At 46.6% G+C, this 24760-nt stretch overlaps 1 protein-coding gene across 5 annotated transcripts in view; it reads right to left on the bottom strand.

Annotated features, from left to right (window-relative positions):
• The window catches only part of LOC146816482 (exportin-5-like), a 1867381-nt gene that overhangs the window by 1005633 nt on the left and 836988 nt on the right, over window positions 1-24760 (bottom strand). For all 5 annotated transcript variants that reach the window (XM_085610326.1, XM_085610327.1, XM_085610328.1 and 2 more), the window contains exon 21: window positions 23884-23990. In XM_085610326.1, the coding sequence (XP_085466452.1) occupies window positions 23884-23990 (107 nt within the window). The remainder of the gene's footprint in view (window positions 1-23883; window positions 23991-24760) is intronic.

The following is a 24760-nucleotide window of genomic DNA, read 5'->3' as shown; positions in this document are numbered from 1 at the left end:
GCAGCGGTCGCTGGATGGTGCCTGGTTGCCCAGGGTGGTCACTCCTTGGCCACAAGGGAGATTTCTTCAGTCTTCTTCCTGAGGTCGAATGTCGAAGGTCCAGAGTTTCTGTTCAAGTTGCAGATTCAGGTTAATCTAATTTAGCAGGACCCAACTAGCTACTAATATACTGGGCTAGTGGGCTGGGCTACCTGCAAGGTCCCTCCTATGGGTGGGACCAGGAAGGGGCGTGGCTACACCCCCTTTCCTTTGTCCAGTTTCGCGCCAGAGCTGGGGCTGGAGTGCCCCAGCACCGGTTTGAACTGTACTATGCATGGGACACCTTGTGTGCCCCAGGCAGTGTCTCGTTTGATTCAACCCTCCCTGCCCCAATACACTAAATCCTGTCTAGGGTGGTGCTCGCACCTCCCAAGGCAGGAAACCTATTGTCCAAACCTCCCTCGCTGGAAGGACTCCCAGCTGCAGGAGGTCAGACTTGTGTCTGTGGCAGCAGCATACATTTTGTGATGCTGGGGCTCTGGTTAACTTTAACCGGGTAAGTAGGTTTCAACATGTCTTCTCCCTCTAGAAGGGGGGAATAATATCCTCATTGCCTGAAATGGTATGGGGGTATTATTCCAAAGTGTTAGACACCTTACACGACATGTTTCAATAAAGCCAAACCATAGTTACCATAACCTTTTAAGATTATAAGGTACTTTAAGAGTATATGGTATGCTATATCATAGAACAGCTATAAGGACATGGTTCCGAAAGCTGCAGACAGGCTCAGCTCATGCTAGAGCACCATCTCACATGTTACCAAGCACTCTGCCTCCAGGATTGTTAAGGCCTGCCATAGGAGTGGCTGATAGGTACACATGTGTCTATATATAAGGTAAGTATAGGAATACTACACCTAAGCAAGGGGTGATTACACGACCTTGCCCCAGCTGAGTGATCAGCCAGTTGTGTCATAATGGAAGGCCAGACCAGGGGTGGCATAATACATGCTGCAGCCCCTGGTAGGCCTAGGGTACACCTATGCCCTGGGTACCTAAGGTACACTGTACATGGGCCAATAAGGTGATCCTATCCAATTGGGTTAGGTACCTAAAGTACATAGTATTAGTTTAGAGAGAGAACAGCCGGGCTGTGGGTCTGATTAGCAGGCCTACAGCCACATCTAAGTCGAAAACCAGTGAAGCAAAAGCAAAAAGTGGGGGTGAACATAGAAAGCAGACCCTACTCTCCTACACTCAAGGCCTAATTTTATATGCCTAGAAGCATGCATGCATGCATGCATGCATCTACACTGAGATTTTATCTCTTTATACAGTACACCCTCACCATCTTCGCACGACCGAGGAAGACCCCCCCGCCAACCGCATCACATTCACAGTATTATATGAGCATTTTAGCATCTTTAATCCATTGCATCAGGACTACTTCATAGGAATGCATGGCAAAGAGGAGAAAGTGCCTGCAACTGCTTAAGGACTACTTTTTTCTGTGAAGGTAACTGTTTTTTGAGGACCTTGCTTTTGCCCCTGACAAACTCTCTGCCAGAGTTTGTCGCCCCAAGCACTTCTAATCGACCACATTGAAATTTACCTACGTTTTTCGAGAAAACGTTTTTAATTGTCCAATTCATTGACTTTGGCAAGGCTTTTTCGCAGTCAACGGAAATTGCTTTGATTATTATTGCTTGCTAAATCTATATCTGCGTAACCCTCCAGCGGATCTTCATCTTTCTAGTGCCTAGATTCTTATAAAAATACAGTCTAGTTTTATAATATTTTTGTCAGATGTTTTGAGTGTCGTGTCCATTTCTTCTTCAATTGTCTTGGTGCTTTTTAAATGCTTTACACTTGTTTCTCTCTGTAAGCCTGGCTGCTCAGTGCCACTGCTACCCTGGTTTGAGCTGAGGACTTTACAGACGAAAACTACTGGTTCTAAAGAGTTGGTAAGTGTATTACATGGTGAGGCACAATGTAGAATACACCCTTTTCCTCACATTTCTCTTCGAGCTGACAGCTTATGGGCTGGCCTACAGATTCCTGCAAGGTAAGTAACTTGTTCTTCTGATGTCTGCTTCCTTACCTTAGAATATATAAACCAAATTGGTAGCTCCCCAGGTGGAGGGTCTGTAGATTGGACTCAGATCAAAAATTCTTCTAGAACCAAGCGGGTGAAATGCCCTTCCCACTGGATCTGGCTGTCAAGTAGAGCTTTGGAAACGTATGCACTGTCGCACACGTCAGGGACAGGCACTCTACATGCCAGTGTACTGATAGCAGATTAAGCCCTGCTGGAATGTGCTCTCAGACCTTGCAGCGGCTGCTTCGTGGTCAGTGCATAGCAGATCTTAATGCAGAGGACTATTCACCTTAACATGGTCCTCTTCTACCCAGCTTCGCCTTTCTTGCTTACAAAAAAGTTAATTGTCCCCTTCATGATCCTATGATAGTATGATCAATGCAAAAGCTTTGAAAACTTTTGGGGTCCAGTCGATGGAGCCTCTATTTATTTTTCAATGGGTGGAAGCTAGAAAAGAATGCAGGCAGAGTGATGGATTGGCCAACATGGAAGAGAGTAAGGACTTTTTGCAAGAATGTCGCCTGAGTCCTCTGCACCAATTTATCCAGGAACAAGTTTCATTCCACCCTGTTGCAAAACCACATGATGGTGCTGATGTCAATGACATACAGCATTAGACTACCCTTAATGGATAGCAGGAAGGCCTTCAATACCACATGAATGACCCACAACTCCAATACACTGACATGAAGTCAGGCTTCCACCTGAGACCAGAATCCTCTGATCTCCACGTCTTCGAGATGACCTCCCGAGCCTAGCAAGGACGTATCTGTCACCACTGTCAGCTCTGGGAAGGGAAGAAAAAGAGGCCTGCTGGTGGACCTACTGCATTTGAGCAGCCACCAATACAGATAGCGAGCAATCTCTTCCGCGAGCTGGATGGCCTCTGTCAGTTTTCCTTGAATCTGGGCCCACTGGAACGTCAGATTCCACTGCACAACCTACAAGGAGGATGCAAGAGGATAAGAGGCCTAGAAGCCTTGGAGCTGATCTCACTGAGATCCAGGACAAAGGTTGAAACATCGGGATAACAGCCCAAATGCCCAGGAGTCGTTGGGACAAACAGAAGGCCTGAACTACATTGTACCTAGGATAGCTCAAATGAATGGGAGCCTGAGCGAAGAAGTCAGGTTCCTCTTTTGCTCATTAACAGTGAACCCCAATGACTTTTAGGAGGTTTGCTGTCATTTGGAGGGGTCTACGACCCTCAATAGCCAGCTGGCGAGGTAGGGGACTAACTGAAATTTCCAGCTTCCAAAAGTGAGCCAGGTCCACTGCCATAACTTTGTGTGAAACCCCAGGGAAAGGGAGCACAGCAAACTGAAAATGCTGCTAAGCTGACTTGAACCGAGGGGCTGCAGAACAAGTACATACAAATATACATACTTCAGGTCCAAGGAGACTATCAAGTTGATGGAGTCCAGAGCAAGCACGATCTGGGGTAGCATGAGTATCTTGAATTTGTCCTTCCACAGGAAGGGATTCAGAGATCAAAGGTTTAAAAAAGCCAGGAGAACCCAGCCCTTTTTCGGCATAAGGAAATAACAAAAGTAACAACCCTCTCCACTTTCTGAGTCAGATACTCTCTTAATAGCATCCTCAGTAACGCTGGCACCTCCTGCAGAAGGATAGCCATGCTGAACAATTTGTAAGACCAATGTGTTGGACGTGCTGGAGTACAGCCCTGGGAGGAAGTGCTGGCTCTTGTCCATCAATAAATGGAAAGGCAACACTAAGGGCAAACTAAAGCAGTTTGGTGCTCCATGAGAGGGAATGGGAGGACGGATGCCCCTGCTGGCCTTCACGCTGCCTGTCAGTCCTACATCCATTGCCTCAAAAGGACTGACGTGACAGCTGATCGGAGAGACTGTCTTTTCCTATAACCCTCAGGAACAGCCTCTTAACTTTTTGAATAGGTGTGGAAACTGCTTGGCGGGGTCAACAGACTCAGAGAGAGATCTATAGCTCTAATTTCTTTAAAGCACTTTTAACGCAGAATCTGCATCATCTCCAAAAGGGTGTGAGCCAGCAAAAGGCATATCCATGAGAGAGGCTTGTATATTAACGGAAAATCATGTGTTCGCATCCATGTATGTTGGCGAAGCACAACGCGGGTGCCAACTGCCCTCCTAATCAGTAGTATATAGGCCAGCACATATAACACATTTGGCAGCATCTTGATCTTCATAAATTGTCTGAGCCACGGAGGCCCTAAGGTCTTCTGGGAACGCCGGCAAGATCTCACTGGCCATGTCCCCCAGGACATGTGTGTAGCGACCCAATAGGCAGACAGCATTAACTGATCAAATTGATAGAATGCCACAGAAAAACAAATGCTTGCCAAAAGCCTCAATCTTCTTGTACTCCCTATCGGGAGGCTGAAGGAGTTATGAGGAATTAATTGGAATTCACCTAACTGGTTGAAGTTTTAAGAACTGGGCTTTCTGGAGGAAGATGTTCTGTAAAAAAACAATCTGTGGCACCTGGCCACCTGACTATTCTCTGATGGGCAGGAACATGGCTTTGATCATGTGCTCATTAAGGTATTAGTAGGGCTTCATTAAAGGGGAACATTAGCTTAGAGGTAGCTGGCCACGGCAGCAAAATTTCCATATGGACATTTGTTTTGGTCTTACTCAAGGCAGCTGTTAGGACAGGGACCTCAGCTGCCCGCCTCTCCACTACTTCAAATGATGCAAACTTCTGTTGATGGCCAAGTGGCAAGCCAAATCCTGACAGGGGCTCTATCAAGCCCACTGGCCTCTTTTAAAGCCATGCGGAAGCTGCCTTTTGTGTAGTGGGGGGAAAAAAACATTGAGATACAGCCAAAGTAGGTTCTGTGACTGACATCTCAATCAGCACTGGAACCTCTTCCAGGGTCTGTACCCACATCGACCTGAAATGGACGGGTGTAGGTCTTGGAGCCGGAAAAGAAGTTTGTACCGTAGTCGATACAGGGCCTGAAACGGGTCCCAATGGCTCAGACAGTAACCCGACCGAGGACATCTGTGGTTCCTTGGGACCTGCAGGCATGCCAAAGGGAGCCAGAAGAGTACACATCATTTGTAACATGGCCTCTTTGGAAGTTACAATCTGCTGTGGCATTTTTGAAAGCCGACGAACTTGGACGTACCAGAATCAGTTGGGGAATTCAGCTACCTGACAAGAGAACATGAGGGAGATCGACTCACATTACATCCTGCACCTTCTCTGTGGATACAGAGTGGCGGGACAGAGCAATGATCCATTTTGCTTTTTTTTTGTTTGTATTTTGACTTTGATTTGGACTTACCAAAGTACTTGGACCACAAAGTTGGCAGTTTATAGGAATGGCCTCGGGAGAGAGATCAAATCTTAGACTTGGAACACGACTTACAAGGAAACTGCAGCTTCCACTTATTTTCTGCAACGTACAGCTTTGCTTCTTGTTCCCGAAACGCTTTTGGAAGGGGCCCATTATCATCAGACTTCGAGGTGTGACCAAGCACATGCACCACAGACCCAACTTGTGTGGGTCTGTAAACGTCATCAGTTGTCTACAGCCAAAGCATTGTTTAAAACTAGGGCTTTTTGGGGGTAGAGGGCATAGCACAGTGGATTTCTTCAGAAGTCGTCATAGCAAAACTAGGAACGGAGCTTCCGATCTGCACTGGAAACGCAGAAGGAAAAGAACTGATGTTAGAGCAATAGAGTGGCGCTTATATGCTGCTCAGTTCTTTCACTTCCGGAGTGGTGCAGAACGAGTGCAGATCCACATAGCATGCTGGAGAAACATTTCTGCATCCCGACTGTGCTTGGGGAATATTCAAAGCCTAGGTGAGGAATCTGTGCATAACCGTTTCCGTCAGAGCAACTATTTTTAACTAGCCATTATGGGAATGTGGGTTTCTGTTGCAGTAACCACCCCCCTCCCCCACCCCCCCCCTTTATTTTTTCCAGACTACTGATGCACTTTTTCTTGGTATGCCCTGGGGCCCTGCCAATCAGGTTCCCAGGGCCTGTGTTCTTTCCCCAAAACGAACCCAATTGGCATCTCTGGCCACATGCCAGCCCCTGGTAAATGGTACCACAGGTACCCAGGGCACTATTATTATTATTTCTGAGTTTGTAGAGCGCCTGGTTACACTATACAGTGTGTCCCCGCGCTATCAAGGATTGTAGCAGCACCTACTCGGCAAAACCAAGAGAGCAGATGATTAGCCTTTGGGGAAGAGAAACGTCTTCAGCTCTTTCCGAAAAATCAGTTCTGATGTTTCTGTCCGTAGTCGGGGGGGAAGGGTGTTCCATCTGCGGGCAGCTAAGGAGCGGAACGACCTCCCACCCATCCTGGCTCTCTTGATTCTAGGAATCGATAGGAATCCACCTCCAAGGGAGCGCAGCTGCCGAGCAGGAATATAAGGAAGGAGCAGGCTGCGCAAGAAGCCCGGGCATTTCCCCTGAATTATTCTGTGGGCAACGCATAGGGCCTTGAAATCAACACGTTCCTTAATAGGAAGCCAGTGTAGTTTCTCCAGGGATTTTTTCGAGGAAGCTCTTCTTGGTAACCGAAGTACCAAGCGAGCGGCGGCATTTTGGATAGTCTGGAGTCTTCGATGCCAGCTTGCATTTGCTCCCAAATAGAGAACATTCCCATAGTCCAACCTAGAGGTGACTAGGGCATGTACCAAAGTTTTCCTAGCAGATTCCGGGAGCAGGTCAAGCGTCTTTCTCAGTTTGCGAAGGATAGCAAAGCAGATGCCAGAGACACACCGGGATTGGTAGTCAAAAGTCAGGTTTGAGTCAATCCAAAAGCCTAAATTTTTCACCTGATCCCTTGGAATCGGCAGAGGTCCCAAGGCCTGCGGCCACCAGGCCGAGGTCCAAACTGAGGGAGATCTGCCGACGATAAGTACCTCTGTCTTGTCACCGTTCAGGCGGAGGCAGTTACTAGCCATCCAGGCTGAAAGGTCTTGGAGACAGGATGTGAATTTACTAGCAGCCTGTTCAGCTGGCTGGGTCAGGGCAACAACCAGCTGAGTGTCATCGGCATATGTTACTACCTCAACCCCATACTGCTCAGCAATAAGCGCCACAGGTGTAACGTATAAATTGAATAGGGTGGGGCTGAGGCTAGAACCTTGAGGGACTCCCTGCCTAAGATCAAAAACATCTGATCTGTTGCCCCCTTGCTCCACATAGAAGCTGCGGTCAGTCAGAAATGATTCTAGCCATAGCCACGCTTTTCCCGTCACTCCCCCTCTCTTCAAACACTGTAGCAAGGTGTGGTGTGCTACAGTGTCGAAGGCAGCACTGAGATCGAGAAGTATCAGTGCTGCTACTTGCCCTTCGTCCACATGCTTCCTCAGCGCCTCTGTAGAGAAAAGTAGGGCTGACTCCGTGGAGTGGTGAGCGCGAAAGCCAGACTGGCAAGTGTGGAAAAGGCTGTTCGCCTCTATGTGTGCTGTGAGTTGTTGGTTGGCCAATTTTTCGGCAAGTTTGGAAAAGAAGGGTAAGAGGGAAATAGGGCGTAGGTTGTTAAGCTGAGTGGCACTCACTTGAGGTTTTTTTTTTAGGGGTAGCACGACTGCTTGTTTCCATCCAGGCGGAACCTTGCCTGAGTCAAAGGATAGAGAAAGTATGTGTCTGATATAGGGGGCTAAGAAGCTCATAGAACTAGCTAATATTCTGGCCGGTGCGGGATCCCTCGGGGAGCCTGATTTAATTCCCCTCGCTACTGTTGTTAAAAGTTCCTCCTCAGGAACAAGGAACTGGCTGATACAGCCTTCCTTCTCATCCCCCCATCTGAGTTCCTCGTGGGGGGGGAGCCTATTGGAGCCAGTTCTGGCATCGCAAGGAAAAGTGGAATAGATGTCCAACACCTTTTTTTGGAAGAACTCAGCGATTTTGTTGCAGGTTTGCGCAGAGGCGCCCGCCAATTCATCTAGGGAGGCTAATGTTGAGATCTCTTTATAGATCATAAATAGCTCCTTAGTGGAGCAGTTAGCCCTGTCAATACAATCGGTGTAGAATGTTGCCTTGGTTTTCCTAATCAAGGCATGATAGTTCTTAAGGCAGACTTTATACCGCGTTCCTGCTTCTACAAGATAGGCCTTTCTCCAGGCTCGTTCTGCCCGTTTACAGGCAGCCTTGGCTTCTTTTAGTTCCGCATTAAACCATGGTGCTGATTTGGTTGATCGCACCGGGCCCTTGTTAGACCAGGGAGCTGCTAAATTCAGAGCCAATGTAATATGTGCATCTAAGTTTTCGCAAGCCTCATTGAGGGTAGTGCCCAACTCAGTGGGGGGGCCTTCCTGGATAAAGCTGTCCCTGAACATATTATAAGAGAATTTAGCCCATTTTCTTTGTCTTCTCTTGATGCAAGTGGTTTGGCTTCGATTATTATAATCCTTCAGATGGAAGGAAAAAGGGACAAGGTAGTGATCTGTCCATATCAGAGGTATGGGGGGTTCCTGCTTAATATTATCCCAGTTGCAGAAAATGGGATCCAGCTGATGCCCTAGACGATGTGTGGGAAGGGTGGAGCATAGTTGTAACTGCATAGTATGTAACTCTTGTCGCATTTCTTGTGCTGCTGTATTGTTGACGTCTTCCAAATGAAGATTGAAATCACCTAGCAAGAGATATTTATTAAAGCGCATGGCTGAGGAGATGGTGTTATGTATCAAACTATCAGTGAAGACCTTGCTGGCACCAGGAGGTCTGTACACTAATAGGCCTTTAATAACCGTGTTAGTGTCAATCAAAATGGAGAAAGCTCCTGTTTCACTGTCTGCAACATTGGCGGACTCTAGGGTGCATGTAACACTCTCCCTATAAATTATTGCAATACCCCAACCTCTCCCGCTAAGTCTGTCTTGCCTACAGATCTTATAACCGTGGGGAAGAGCCTCCGTTAATTCAGGGTCCGAGTCCTCATTGAGCCAGGTCTCTGTTAAAAACAGCATATCCCATTTATTATCAGTCAGGAGATCATGAATCTCTAGCCTATGTTTATTTAGGGACCTGCAGTTGAGCAGGGCGCAGCTAATCTTCCTGCTGTTACCCTGTGCATTGTGAGTATCAGATATTCTCCCTGTGGAGTGTTCCCTCAGAGTATATCCACAATGCCTACATGGTAGTTCATGGTCATTCTTGCCAATATCCATATTATGCTCACACTCCTTAATGATCTTCGTGCGGAGATTGGTGAGCTCCTCCTTTGTGTAAGGGCGAGGTGGCAAGAAACAGCCAAGGGGTATGGCCCCGCGCCCCATTCGGCCGCGGACGGGCGCAGACGGGCTTGCCTTCGGCGCGCCCGCTGCGCTCGTCCGCTGCGCGTATGACACATACGGGTTAAGTACCTTCCCTTCCGGCGGACGACTAGACCGCGTCCTGCCGGAAGTGAGTTCTGGGTCAGAGAGGTGTTTACTCCCGCCGCTCAAACGGCAATACAGCCGCGGCGGATCGGGCAGGGACACCAAAGAAAAAGACCAGAGCCCCGGAATGAGGTAAGTAAAAGCGTCACAATTAAAATATATACACTTTTAAAATGAGCAATATTACTGCAAGAAAGAGGACATTAATCTCCCAGGCGCTAGGTAATGAGGAGTGGCGCCGACAATCCGCTGTTCCCCACCAGAGGACAACTTAAATACCTTCCCTTCCGGCGGACGACTAGACCGCGTCCTGCCGGAAGTGAGTTCTGGGTCAGAGAGGTGTTTTCTCCCGCCGCTCAAACGGCAATACAGCCGCGGCGGATCGGGCAGGGACACCAAAGAAAAAGACCAGAGCCCCGGAATGAGGTAAGTAAAAGCGTCACAATTAAAATATATACACTTTTAAAATGAGCAATATTACTGCAAGAAAGAGGACATTAATCTCCCAGGCGCTAGGTAATGAGGAGTGGCGCCGACAATCCGCTGTTCCCCACCAGAGGACAACTTAAATACCTTCCCTTCCGGCGGACGACTAGACCGCGTCCTGCCGGAAGTGAGTTCTGGGTCAGAGAGGTGTTTTCTCCCGCCGCTCAACGGCAATGCAGCCGCGGCGGATCGGGCAGGGACACCAAAGAAAAAGACCAGAGCCCCGGAATGAGGTAAGTAAAAGCGTCACAATTAAAATATATACTTTTAAAATGAGCAATATTACTGCAAGAAAGAGGACATTAATCTCCCAGGCGCTAAGTAATGAGGAGTGGCGCCGACAATCCGCTGTTCCCCACCAGAGGACAACTTAAATACCTTCCCTTCCGGCGGACGACTAGACCGCATCCTGCCGGAAGTGAGTTCTGGGTCAGAGAGGTGTTTTCTCCCGCCGCTCAAACGGCAATACAGCCGCGGCGGATCGGGCAGGGACACCAAAGAAAAAGACCAGAGCCCCGGAATGAGGTAAGTAAAAGCGTCACAATTAAAATATATACACTTTTAAAATGAGCAATATTACTGCAAGAAAGAGGACATTAATCTCCCAGGCGCTAGGTAATGAGGAGTGGCGCCGAGGTCTTCCCTGGTCACTGTGACCAGGGAAGACCTATAAGGGCTGCAGCACTTATTGTGCCACCCTTAGAGGCCCTGTACCTTTACACACACACACTGCCTTTGCACGCTGCGTGTTTTGGTGCAGAACAAAGTAAAGAGTCGACATGGCGCACATCCCTGTGTGCCATGCATACAACCCACTACCCTGGCATAGATCAGTCACCCCTCTTACTGAGTGCCCTATGTCAGTGGTGAGGGTACAGGTGCATGAGCCCTGTACCCCTACAGTGTCTAAGTCCGTTCTTAGACATTGTAAGTGCAGTACTGCCATTAAGAGTATATGGTGCTGGGAGTTTGTCATTACGAACTCCACAGCACCATAATGGCTACACTGAAAACTGAGAAGTTTGGTATCAAACTTCTCAGCACATTAAACCCCACTGATGCCAGTGTGGGATTTAATGAACAATGCACACAGAGGGCATCTGGTGGGTTCCCTGACTGGTACACACCAGCCTGCCACCACGAGACATGTTTCTGGACTCCTAGGGTAGGAGCCTACGCTCCCTGAGCCCAGAAACAAAGCCTTTCCTGGGCAGAGGTGTTCACATCTCCCCCAGGCTAGGAAGAGCCATCTGTGGCAGGGGAGCTTCAAAGGCCTGGCAGCCTTTGTAATGCAACCCCCAGCTTCTCCTGCTATCAGGAGCAGGCCCTATTCCTGTCTCCCCTCCCTTTCGGCGGGAAGACAGGCGGGAAAAACTAGCCAGCCTAGGAGGTGTGCCCACCACTGCCAACTCCACCCCTCAGGTGGGGGAGGTGAGGTGAAGCCCAATCTCCAGTGCTCGCCATCTTGCAGATGGCAGACATGCCCCAATGAGGACTACGGATTGTGCTCACTCCCCCATGTGGGGTGGGCACACAAAGGATGTAGTCACCCTGAAGTCAGTAGCCCATTGGCTACTGACCTCAAGACCCCTAAAACGCCCCCTAAATACAGTATTTAGGGGGCAGCCCTAAACCAAGAAGGTAGATCCAGAAACGAAAAACAAGAAAGAAGATAAGAAGAAGGACGAAGAGCCATGCAGAGCTAACAAGAGGACGACGCCCACTGACTTGCCCCAGCCCTACAGGCCTGTCTCCCCTCAAACCTGCCTTCTGCGAAATCCCGGCGTGTCCTGCAGCTAGCAACCTCAACCAACCCGGAGGACCTGCCTGCCTTCACTTCTAAAGACTGTGTCTCCTGTGAACAGCAGCCCTGTTCGAAAACAGACTCTGAGCCTGCTGAGGACAAATAAACCCGACCCCTGGAACTACCTCTGCACCTGTCGCCTACGGCCCGAGTTTGAGTGGCTCACCGGTCCCAGCGAGGTCCCCCAGCGCTCCTGAGTCCTAGTCCACCGTGGGTTGACCCCTCCAGGACTCCCCAACGTCACCTGCTGCCTCTGCACGCAGACCCCCCACTGTAGTGGCCCGGTGAAATCCCACCTCAAAAGACACCCCTGCATCCAGCCGCTCTGCGCCCTGGAGAAAAGAACCTGAGGTGAACCTACGTCCCCAAGCCCTCCAACTTACCTGCCCAGCTGTTGGTTCCTCCCGGAAGCCTTTCTGGACCGAGCCTGCAGCTGAAAACCAAAATCGAAAATCCCCATTGAAAACAACAGGGCACCCGATGCGAAAACAGCACTCTGCACCCGGTGCCGCTGAGGGTGCACTTTTTATGCCTACTTGGTTCCCCATTTTCCCTGACCTAAACCCTAGGAGCTTTGCTCCCACAACCCCGTGGCCTGCTTGCCAGCAGCCACCAACCGGAGCTCCCCTATCCTCCATAGGATAACATTGGGCCTCCACACTCTGCACCTGGCTGCCCTAGTGCAGCTGAGGGTGCAACAACAGTGCATCACTGACCCTGGGAGACACCTGAGTCTAACCCCAGAACCCTGACTCCAAAGACTGAATACTTACCTCGAAACCGATAACCTGATTTTCCTTATAGGATAACATTGACACTTTTTCTCCCAAAAAGTTTTTATGTCGACTTTTTAAAACTAAGACTATTCTTTAAAAATCGCACAAATAACCTAACTGAATTTTCTCAACTGTTTGCAGGAAAGGTCCCAGTGCTGAATCTAGGTATCCAGCACTGAGTAAGAAAAGTAATGTAGAAGTAGCTTACCTGTGAATTGAATTTCCTTCCATAGGATAACATTGGTGCTTCTTTGTGAAAAAGTTTCAAAGTGTCGACTTTTGAAAACTTGAAATTTACCTTAAAAATCGAAATAGTAACCAAAACGCATTTTCTCAACTGTTTTCAGGAAATGTCCCAGTGCTGAATCTAGGCATTCAGCACTGAGGTAGAAAAAGTAACGTAAAAGTAACTTACCTGCAATTTGTTGAAAAAGCTTATCCATTTCAATGCACAGCTCCAAAAAGTTTTTAAGTGTGGAGTTTTGAAATCTGAAAATATTCTTTAAAAATCGCACGAACAACAAAAACTCATTTACTCATCTGTTTACAGGAAATGTCCCAGTGCTGAATCTAGGCATCCAGCACTGAGTTAGAAAAAGTAACGTAGAAGTAACTTACCTGCAATATACTGAAAAAGCCTATTCATTCCAATGTGTTGTATTTGCTAAGTGTCGCATTCTACTGCTCCCCTGTAAATCAAACAAAGTACAATTCCTGTTGCATTTTCAAACAGTTCTATACCCAGTAACGTATTACTGAAAAGTATTTAATGCTTACCTGTTCGAGGCTTGCTTGGTTCTAAAAATAAACAACAGTATATTTTTTATACAAAAACAATTGGCCTAGAGTTCAGTTCTTGAGTGTGTGAATTCATTTGCTGACTGAGTGTGTACAACAAATGCTTAACACTGTCCTCTGATACTGCCTTACTCCTCGACCAAGCTACCACTTTGGAGAGTAAGGTTCTATCTAACTTTAACCTCTGCCTACCTTTGGGGACTCTTGGACTCTATACACACTGTACATCACTTTGGTGCAGTATATATAGAGCCAGTTTCTTACAGCCATGTTTTAAAATATAGTGTCTCAGTGGGAGAGCATTGGTCTGTAAAATGATAAGAGGGTTACATCTCTCTTTTCCACCAAGCCCCAAATATTCCCACCTTTGAGATGTGAATAATGTCCGGTCAGTAAAATTAGCCATGTTAGTATGTCTTGATTCCTGCAGAAGACTGTCGGATGTACAGGAGCTGGACATCTCTGGCAGAATGTTTACCACGAATGGGGTCACGTTTGCCTTTACCAGGAGGACAAAGACTAATACCCATATGATTTTGTACAGGTCTAGCCAGGTAGGTGATGAAGTAGTCCAATATTGATACTTTAGTGCTGGGGCTCACTCTGCAAAAGGAGCTATTGTTTCAGAAGCTCTTCTTTAATAAGGTTCATTACAGGACATTATGAATGCCGCAATTTGTTTGTCATATTCTACATTTGTAAAATTCTTACTGCAAGTCTTGCTGAGTGTGGCTACATTAGTGGTTAGCAAGCATTCCAGAAACAGAATGGAAAAATGATTAGTTATCATGAAGGAAAGTGTCAATTCTATTAAGGACAAAGGATTATCCCACCCGGGTGTCAAGGTTTCTCACTTCGGCTAGCCACCCTACTGAAGAGCATTACATTCAGAGCAAGTTTAAAGTTTCTAATCTTTAAGGGCAAAGGTAGTTTTATTTATGTGTTAATTCATAGTGTTTACCTCTTCTTCTTCTCCTAGTTAGTAGAGGACCGAGTGCAACAAGGTTGTTTCAATTCAATTCAATAGGACAATTCATGGAACCTATCTTCACAGAATGAAAGAGGAAGAGGGAGCCTCTCCATGAATTATATGATGAGTTGTGGCAGTTGATTGGCTGTTCTTGTTCTGTATCCCCTGGGTTTTCTGAAAAGTGTAGTTTGGGGTTCTAATTGGTGGTTCGCTGTTAAAAATGCTAAAATATAGTGAACAGAAACATTCATAATCCTCGGCTTCATGCACTTCACAGAATTAAACTTTCCTTCGTGATAGCTAAGATTTCTTTCTGTATTGTTAGGTAAAAAGAGTATTCAAAGAAGCATGCACACTTTGGTGTTAGTTCAGATGGCTAAATCTAAACAGTGAAGACTTCAGGAATAAATAGCAAAGTAGCTGCATTGTATGCGTGAAAAACTGCATATTTCCTAGCATCTCTTGAGCTCCTTCAAGGCTAATATTGGGTTTCTGATAAAAGAAAATGGTGAAAGACACACCCCATTTAGCAATAGATAGTTTGGTAATGGTGAGAAAGTTAGTTACCTTGGGTAAATATATTTCCATGCTCTTAAGAGTCTTGTGTGCTGTGGTGCCTGGCTCCGATGGACACCAGGGGTCGGGGGAGCACATCTGTGCATTCCCTAACGAAAGCAATAAACATGGGCATACTACTAAAACAGACCTCGGCCATTTGCGGGTCTAGATGGAGAGATTGGAGGAAGAGGTTTTGACGCTCTGCCTTAAGGGTCCAGATCATGGCCCCACTGAAGATTAAGATCTACATTCCACGGCCCCATGGCAGACTGGCCTACAACTTAGGGGAGGCATATGTGGTTAAAAGGGAAGCCACTCCTAACTTCAAAGACACACCACAGTATAACTACTGGTGCCATCCTTCAGCAAGAGGTGAGATATGATTGAGGGGACGCGGGACCGGAGAACCGGGACTGCATGGTGCACACTGCCAGAGACAGTGTTGTGCACATGCAGGATTACTGCCCATTAAGGGGACCGCTTGCCCTTTCTGAATAGTGGTTGGCCTTGGAGTAACTGCTGAAGTGTGGCTCCCTGAAGTGTGCTCTCCAATGACCCGTTGGCGGGTCTCCTTTTCTCCCGGAGATCTCAGATACATCAGAGATCTCTCATGAGGGTCCTACACCATCTACCAGACATCTGGAGAGAGGGGTTCTCTCAAGTGCCCTCATCGGCTACTGCATCCTAAGGGGTAGAAGTGTGTGAGCATGGAACTAAGACTTGTACCTTCAGTTCAGATTGTCTAGTGCGGAGCCCCACAAATCTTGCCCACATCTAAGGTGTGTGGTTCCTGTAATGGAGGTACCCTGACACTCATATGTATCTTGGTGTTGGTGAGTGGATTCACTGGTTGTGGTACCCCGCTTGACCCGTTTTGTCGATCATGCCACATCTCTCTCGTGCAACACACGGAATGCACACTCATTGCGTGCTGTGTCCGATTCACAGGGCGCGACCCTCGGAGGAGGTGTACCTGTAGTAGTACCTCATTCTACCTCATATGGCTCTGCTAAACTTGAGCATGGTTGTGTAAAAGACAGGTCTGGTGCAACCTGTATCATTGTGCACCAGACATTGAATTTCATTTTCGGGGAGGTATGGAATTTGCGACTCTTCGTGCCAATGACTGGAATTTCCTGGTAGAACCCATATCAACGTGAATTGGTCATTGTGCCTACCTACCGAGAGGCTCCCCTGTATTACTCTCCATTCATTGGTTCCCTTTTGACCCTCATCGCGGCGGAACAACTGCCCTCTCCACACCTGGTCCCTCCCGAAGACATCTCAGGGCCAGGTAGTAGCGAAGAGAGATTGACTGGGTTGAAGGAGCACTTACGCGACAGTTCGGAAGCAGGTCAAAGAGAGTGCGTGACTCCATTGTGTTTGAGAGCTGTGGTTGACCTTCCAGAGTGGCTGCTAAACTCCCCTTGGTTACGTCTACTTCCTAATTAAAACTTGCTAGATATTACCACCTGCTTCCCAGGACCCAGACTGAGTGTGACTTTGGCCGCATGCGGCCTCATATCTGGGAGAAGGGGCTGGTTATCTTCCATCCGGGGGTATAAGACAGACTGGGTGAACTAGAGGGTGAAGGCAGGCTTGAGCCACGGAGTCTGCAGGATGATATCCATTGATCTGCTGGGTACCAGAGGCACAGAATTAGGGTGCCGAGTGCATATGTATGGAAGGCATAGACGTACGGACTGTGCTGGAACCTGTTGCACCGTCTAACCATGCAGAGTGAGTGTGTTTGTGAGAGCGATCTCTGCGGACCGCCTGTGATTCATGACACTGGTCGGCTGTGCCGCTTTATTCATTGATTCCATGCCAAAAGCACAATACATTTGACATTGTGTTAACCCGCGTGACTCCGGCTAGCAGTGCTGCTTACAAGTGTTCTAATTTCATGTATGTACATATTTTTGATATCGTTGTGAGCCGGGGTGTACTATTAATTACATAACAATACGAGTTAGCCTAGTACTGCTAGTAATATTACCAAATGTTTTTTATGCCCAAAAGTACCTGATGTTCATGTTATAATAATTGAATACAAACGTTTTCACATACATCGTGTGAGGATTCTTTTGTGACATTCATTGTATTTATCACAAGCGACTTCTGTGCCTTTGATTTACACATTGCCTCTGAATTAAGCCTGACTGCTCAGTGCCAAGCTACCCAAGGGTGAGCACAGGTTATACAGTGAATGCAATTAACATGGAATAATCCTAACCTTTAAATATTCTTCTGCTTATAAATAAACTCTGATTTCTTTCAGTGTACATCGAAACACTTGAGAGCTGTCGATTCTGCTTGGCTGGGTGCATCCCTTCAGCCAACAAGAAAGTTACGGTGTCAACACAGGTGAATCACCCAGAGCTCAAACAGGTTGATGTCTGATTTTGTCAGTATTCAGCAAGGTATTCAAGGTTTCATCATGATTACGAGATCACCCCCGAGGCTGTGGTGTACTAGCCTTTGGCAAATAGGGCTCCATAGTAGCAGGCCAGCGTGGATCAACGGTGGGACCTCCAGGTCATGACACACAGCGGCAGTATCTAAACTTAACAAAAGATTTAGGAAACTGTCTGGCAAATGTCCATGTTGTGATGGCTTTCAACTAGTTTTTCATTCGCTCACTGCTTCTCATGCCCCACGTTTGCTATTTGTGCTACAGTTCCAGGGTATTCTGAATTCTGTCTGTTATGCTGACCTTGCTCTTTGGATTTAGTTTTGGCTGTGTTGTATTGCTGCTCAGAAGAGTCCTGACCCGTGTCCATATGTTTGGACTTACCGGCTGTGCTCCTCTTTGATTTTGGTTTACAGTTGCTTGCTATTCTGAAGCAGTGAGATATTCTATTACCGGAGAGTCACTGTGTATATCCATTCTGCAAATAGAGACGTAACACCTGAGAGACCTGTCCTAAAGAAGACCTGGCCCTAGGCCTCTCTCTCAAATAGACTGCTTTTTTCCATCGGTATTTGGCTGTGTCTGGTACATCCTCCTTGGTATGGACAGAGCCATATTCTAGCGATTGAGGCAGACTGTCGACAAAACACGTATAACATTTTCAAAACCTGACACTTTTCTGTTTTAAAGGGGACCACGACATCTGATCTCCAATGTATCAAGATACACACCACAAATAAGGGAGTCTGCATCAATAACCACTGTAGACAAAGCAGGAGCGAGGTAGAAGGGCATCCCCACACTAGCCACCACACTCTTCTAGTGAAATCCAAATACTGTCCTTCAGGATTCGCCAGTGCTGGGCCCACTTAAAACAAGGCCCCAATGGAGTACACACGAGTGCCTTTAAGTGTGGGACATCAAAAGGATGCATGAAGCAAGTAGGCTCAAAAGGCCAGTGACTGTCGGGCTAGAAGTAGAGCTCTCTCCCAAAACATCTGGGTCATAGCCTGAAAGCCCCGAACATGCTAAAGAGGCGGAAAGGCCTCGAGGGAAACTGTGTTCTTGTAAAGATGGAGGTGCAAATAAAACTGGAAGTGAGACTTGGTGAGGTTGGTGGAAAACTCCAGGTCAAAAAGCAGGGAGATCATGAACTGATACCAGCTGCGTAGAGAGTGCCTTCAAAAGCCAAATGCAGAGGTACGGGAACACAGAAATGCCTGATCTGAGAAGTTGTACCACAACCACCACTTTAATCTCTGCGAAGGCATAAGGTTCTGATTTTAGGCAGAATGGAAGGACTGCAAATTGTCAAATAGTAGGTATCTCATGTGCAACTTAAGAATCGGTATATGAAAATATGCAAACTACAAGTTGGCAGCCATCAGCCAGTCAATCTTTTCCAAAGCAAAAAGGGCTTGCGTAACGGAAAGCATTGTGAATTCCTCCGTGACTAGAAAGACTTCTTCGTAGAAAAACAATGTGCAAACATCCGGACCCAACACTAGATGGCAGGAGTATGCAAAGCATGTGATCTACAGCTCACATGCCTCGAACACATTGTTGGGCAGTGCAGGGCCAGCGAGGGCTGGCATTGCTGCAAAGGCAAGCCCCAGGAATACTTCCTGAACTTGCAGTATTGTTGTTGAAACCATGCACAGTTCCAAAGATTGGTCCAAGACACAACCTTGCTTGTAGCACTCCAAGCCTAAATCGGCCTTCTCACCAAAAGACATTGTACATTGACCAGCAGGTTATGTTAATCATGTTAATCATGCTTCTATAGCGCACAGCTGCCCCAGCAAAGGGGCGTCCCGGCGCTTTGACTAGCAGAAAAGGATACATAGAACAGAAAAAGAAGAAAATCAGAAAGAAAGAGGAAGCAACGGGCAGGATAAGAAAGTCCAAAACAGAAATTACGATCCAGAGGGGAAAAGATGGGTTTTAATAGCCCTCCTGAACGTAAGCAGATCATCCAAGGCACGAATGTGTGCAGGTAATGAGTTCCAGAGCCTAGCCGCCAAATAGCGGAAGGAGCGCCCTCCCGCTCTGCAGCGTTTGAACCGTTGAACTACTGCTAGATTTTGACCCAATGACCTCAGAGGGCGGGAGGGGACATAGGGGGTAAGAAGATGCTCTAAAATCGGGGGAAAGGACAACTTAAGAATCTTGAAGGAAAGACATAATGTCTTAAACTCAATCCTTTGAGACATGGGAAGCCAATGAAGTTTCCGGATGGTTTCCTTAGCAGAGCAAAACCTGGGTAAACCCACCTATGCTCTGTTCGCCGCGTTCTGTATGCGCTGCATCCGGGTAACTTCCGCCTGATTGGCCCCCAGCAGAAGCGAACTCGCATAATCGAGCCGGGAGAGTATAGTGGCCTGAATTATCAGCTGTCTAGTGGGGGCGTCAAAAAATTTAAGGGCTGGCCTAAGCCCACGCAGGATACCAAAGCAAGTAGCCGCCACTTTTTTAGTGTGTCCACAGAAGCTGAGGGTGGGGTCTAGCCAGATACCCAAATTATTAACCTCGGGAACCGGGATAGGGGCTGAACCCAACTCTGGGGGCCACCACTGAGTACCTCAGAGGTTGCTCAGCTTACCGACAATAAGGACCTCCGTTTTCTTGGCATTAAGTTGTAAACAATTGGCCGTCATCCAGCCAGCCACTGCTGACAAACCCTCTCTAAACCTTAGTGCCTCCGAGTCGGAAACCCCATTAAGTGCAACCGCCAGCTGCGTGTCGTCCGCATAGAAAACCATAGTCAGACACCATTGGTTGGCGACCGCAGCCAGCGGATGCACGTAAAGATTGAACAACGTGGGGCTAAGAGCCGACCCCTGGGGCACTCCCTGCTCGATGAAATGGGGTCTAGACTCAAATGGAGGTGTAGCGACCCGGAATGAACGACCTGCTAAAAATGACCGAAACCATTCCAGTGCCACGCCGGAAACACCTGCTTCACCCAGTCGCTGCAATAGTATCGCGTGTGAGACCGTGTCAAACGCGGCACTAAGGTCAAGTAACACCAGCGCCGCAGTTTGACCGGCATCAAGCACGGAGCGCAGATGTTCCGTCATCGCAAGGAGAGCAGTCTCCGTGCTGTGGCCTGCTCGAAATCCATTCTGGGAGGAATCCAGGATATTAGCAGTCTGGAGGTGTTGAGTCAAGATTCCATTAACATGGGCCCCCGCAACCTTGGCGGCCCATGGGAGAAGGGAGATTGGGCGATAGTTCTTCAATTTAAGGGGGTCCAAGACGGGTTTCTTCAAGATAGGAGTGACATAGGCTTGTTTCCACTTAGAAGGTATCGTCCCTGAGGAGAGCGAAAGATTGATAAGTTGGCGCACAGGGGGGAAACATAAAGCAGTCGATTCTCTGAGCTGCGCAGGTCTAAGCGGGTCGGCAGGGGACCCGGATTTAACTTTAGCCGTCAGCCTATCAAACTCTACCTCAGAGATTCCAGAAAGTGTGGCCAAAGCCACCTTAGCAGTAGAATTCAGCCTCACGATAGTAGGAAAAGAACGATAGATAGTATGTACCTTTTCCAGAAAAAAGGTGGCAAGCTCTTCACAATGGGACACTGAGCATATCTCAGCTGCTGAGGCTCTTTTAGCGGTAAGATCTTTAAGAACTTTAAAAATCAACTTCGCAGGATTAGGGCTGCGTTTAAACTCCTGGGAGTAATAGGCTGCACGAGCTCTACATATAGCTCTATGGTAGATTTTAGTTTTAGCGAGATACAGTATTTTTTTCTCTATATCATAGGATTTACGCCAGTCTCTTTCGCTTGTTTACATGATTTTTTTAAGAGCAATAGTGCGCTATCATACCATGGACTGGGTTCAGAAGACCGGCTTTTACTCCAAGTAGCAGGGATTAGAAAGTCAAGTGCCCGTGTGACCCAATCACAAAAGAGATCATAGCCGGATTCAACGTTGTTAAAAGGGCCCAGCGGATATTCGCTAAGAACCCGAAGAAAATCCTCAAGCTTAAGTTTCTTCCAAGGACGTTTAAAAATGGGTCTATCAAGAGTTTTCGGAAGGGGGTTTCTGATCACAAGGTTTAGTTCTACTAAAAAATGGTCTGACCAGGCTACCGGAATCGGCGGCAAAACATTAGTCACTGGCAGGTTAGTAAAGATAGGGTCCAGTATATGTCCACCCACATGCGTGGGGTGGGCGACCACCTGACTTAACTGCAGCGCCTCTAAATCTGCAAGAGTACTACTAATAGCAGGGGTGTGGCAGAGGTCAAAATGGAGGTTGAGATCGCCAAGGACAGTAAAATTGTCCGATCCAACCGCAAGAGAGCTCACTATTTCAGGAAGAGCTTTTCTGAAGGCAAGGTCATTACCATGGGGCCTGTAGATCAGAAGCCCAGAGAAGGTAAGGTGATGGTTTATCGTGATACAAAAATGCGCACTCTCGCAACCATCCATAACTAACAGGTCAACAGGATTTGCGCGCAATCATCCAAGTGCACATACTGGCATGAGAAGAGATTGAAACCACGGAACCCATGAACAGCATGTATCATAAAGCCCACCATATCCAGGGCAGAATGGAAAATTTCCTACATACGATGAGAATAACGAGACAAAAGACATCTTTGGGATGGGTGACTCATCAAGAGCTTTGGTTAATCCAACGCTGAGTGATGACAACAGGCAATTCAACTTTCTATGGAATTGACAATTGAAAATGACAGAATAAGTGCCTTAGCCCTGAAACCGTCAGATACATGCAAAACATTACCAATAAAATGGCTGCCCTATTTGAATGTTAAGTGATCTCAGAATACACAACAGACAAGTTGAGGCTGTTATATGTGAAAGCTTCTATTATCTGCAGAATGTTTTCTAGCAAGGGAGAACTACTGGAACCTCAATGGACTGAAAATGATCTTCTCATGATACTTTGATCGAACTACCTTAGCGGGGGATTATTGAACAAAACTATTAGTTAAGGGGATGGGGAGTGTTTTCCATTTCGGCTCCTATAGGACATTTTTCTTGCTCATACAGCTGAATGGATTTACATCAATCTTGGCATAAAAGTAGAACTTAATTCAGAAAGCATGCTTGTAAATCTGTTCAGCTTAAAATCACAAGTCAGTTACTCGCGGATCATGTCAATCATTTTTTTTATTTTTTGAGAAATGGGATTGCCTGGTGAATGTCTCCATACATTGAAACTCAGAAGTCATCCCAGATTTGTGTGTTTCGTGCTGTGGAAAAATGTTTTGCACAGCTGTGCCAGTACGAAACTCAAAGGTGTCCAACACCAGCCGAGTGCTAAGGGGTTAGCACACAGGCATTGAAACATCAAATCCCAGACCAGGAAAAAATGAAGCATAAACAGGCACATGACTATCAAATCATTAACTAATTTTGATCCCATGAGCCACTATTTTAGCAGCGGAAAAGTACCGCCATTTTGTGCCTGACTCGCAAATCAATTCTGACGCTCAAATTTCAGGCTGTGGAAAAATAGGAAAATGCAATTACTATAATGTGTGTCTGCCCGCAAAGCACAGGCCAAACCCTTGACCCCAAACCCACACACAGCTATAGAATATTCCTGTGGCCGTAACTCTTAATTCTATGGACATTGAGGTGGTTACCTCCAGCTAAAGACTGACTTTCAATAATTGAAGAAAAAGAGTTCCGGGATGCAAGGTAATATTCTATGTTTATGCCTATAGTGAGGATCCTACAACGCAGAAAGGATATTCATTGAAAAAAAATACTTAAAAAATGATTTATGAGTTTGGCTTAAAAGCAATAGACCACTGAACTTCACTAGTTATAGTTACAGATGCTAACAACACATACCATAACTGGTGCCTCCTGCCATGCTCAAAACAACAATTTAACAACTGTACAGATACAAAGAAAACAGCTATCAAGAGAAAAACATGGTAGGTCGACAACAGTTATGGCTGCTGGTAACCATAAATGGAGAACGTATATGGTATGTTGCGAATGAGCCAAAACCATATATGTCCTACGTTTTACCAGTTTCGTTACAGATGGACACATTCATTTTTGTGAGGCACGGGGAGATTAAGTGATTTGCCCAGAATCACAGGGTGTTGAGCGTTGTTGCCGAGACTCGTACCCGGTTCCCCAGCTTCAAGGTCGACCGCTCTAGCCGTAAGGCTACATCCTCTCCCCATCCTTTCATGAATTAGGAGTGCAACCATTGTATGAACACTGACAATGCAGCGTATGACAGACCTCCTAATACAAAGTATCTATATTTGAAGTCCGACAGACGAGTTCAAAGCCAACCACATGCTAAGCCCTCTGGAGCATGTTGTATAACATGCATGACAAAAGATATTCATCATTTTCAGGCTCACCACATGTGATAAATGTGTGTCCTGAAAGTAAGCCACCTGGATACACCTACGCAAACGGAAGTCAAGCTCACTTGCTTCGAACAAATGATTTGGCCATCTAATGTGCCAGGTCAAGAAGTGTATTGTGTCAGCCCTGAACCATGGGAAGAGGAATATTCTTTTGTCTTTCTTTTCCAACTTTTCCATCTCCATCTTATTATCTAGAGATAACTGAACTGGAGCACACACAAAGTAAGTGAAAAATAGTAATTTTCTTTGAAACAAGTGAATCTTTTTACCCATTGTCGATGTGTTCTTCACTTCCAGCAGATCCAGAGGACTTCCCGCTGCAGAAATGGCCCCCAACTTCGCCATCACCTTCGGCAAGTAGAGATTGTTTTGAGTCCTGAAAAAGCAGATATATTTAACTTTTTTATGGAACAGACTGATCTCGGCACAGAACTACTACAAAATAAAGGTCATTACTTAGACATGTTTGTCACATGTGTGACAAGCCTAAATAACAGTTACGAGTGCTTTCAAACAGTTAAACATTCATATCTTTTGAAATCACTGAAGCAGTCAACACCTCAAAGTTTAATAAAGCACACAGGCAGGCAGAACATGAGCCGGGTTAGTGTGCCTTGCAGAGGCGACTCCTAGACAATGATCCTAGAGTGACATAAGAGCTAATCCATGTCGAGAACTATAAAAACAATGTCTACCAGGTGAGAGCGGGGAATAATGAACAAAGACAAAGAAGAAGGAACGAGTGAAACTTTTGGAGAGATGGGAGTAATTGTAATAAATGTATTCCATGTTTTCACAAATTAGCAGTCACGTGTGAACTGTAAATCATACGCCTGTGAGAGACCGTCAAATCAATCGGATAAAAAACAATAATCCACGCCATCTCCCAAAACACTCGCCACTGCATCGATGCTTCAAAATCCACCTATTAACTTGTTGCAGACAAAAGACGCCAAAAAACGATTTGGTTAAATGAAATTATTTTATTGCAGAGTCAAGTTATGCAGTACATAAACTGGTACCATAAGAATTGAAGCATTAAAACTAGCAAGGAAATCCCAAAACGATCACGTTTCTGAAATACCCATATTGGATGCAGGGAAGAAAACAAAGCTAGCGACTTTGTGCTTTAAGCCCATCGTAGCA

The sequence above is a fragment of the Triturus cristatus genome, chromosome 6, assembly GCF_964204655.1.
Source record: "Triturus cristatus chromosome 6, aTriCri1.1, whole genome shotgun sequence".
NCBI lineage: Eukaryota > Metazoa > Chordata > Amphibia > Caudata > Salamandridae > Triturus > Triturus cristatus.
Note: the sequence above shows the minus strand (reverse complement) of the source record. Positions and strands in the feature narration are given on the sequence as shown.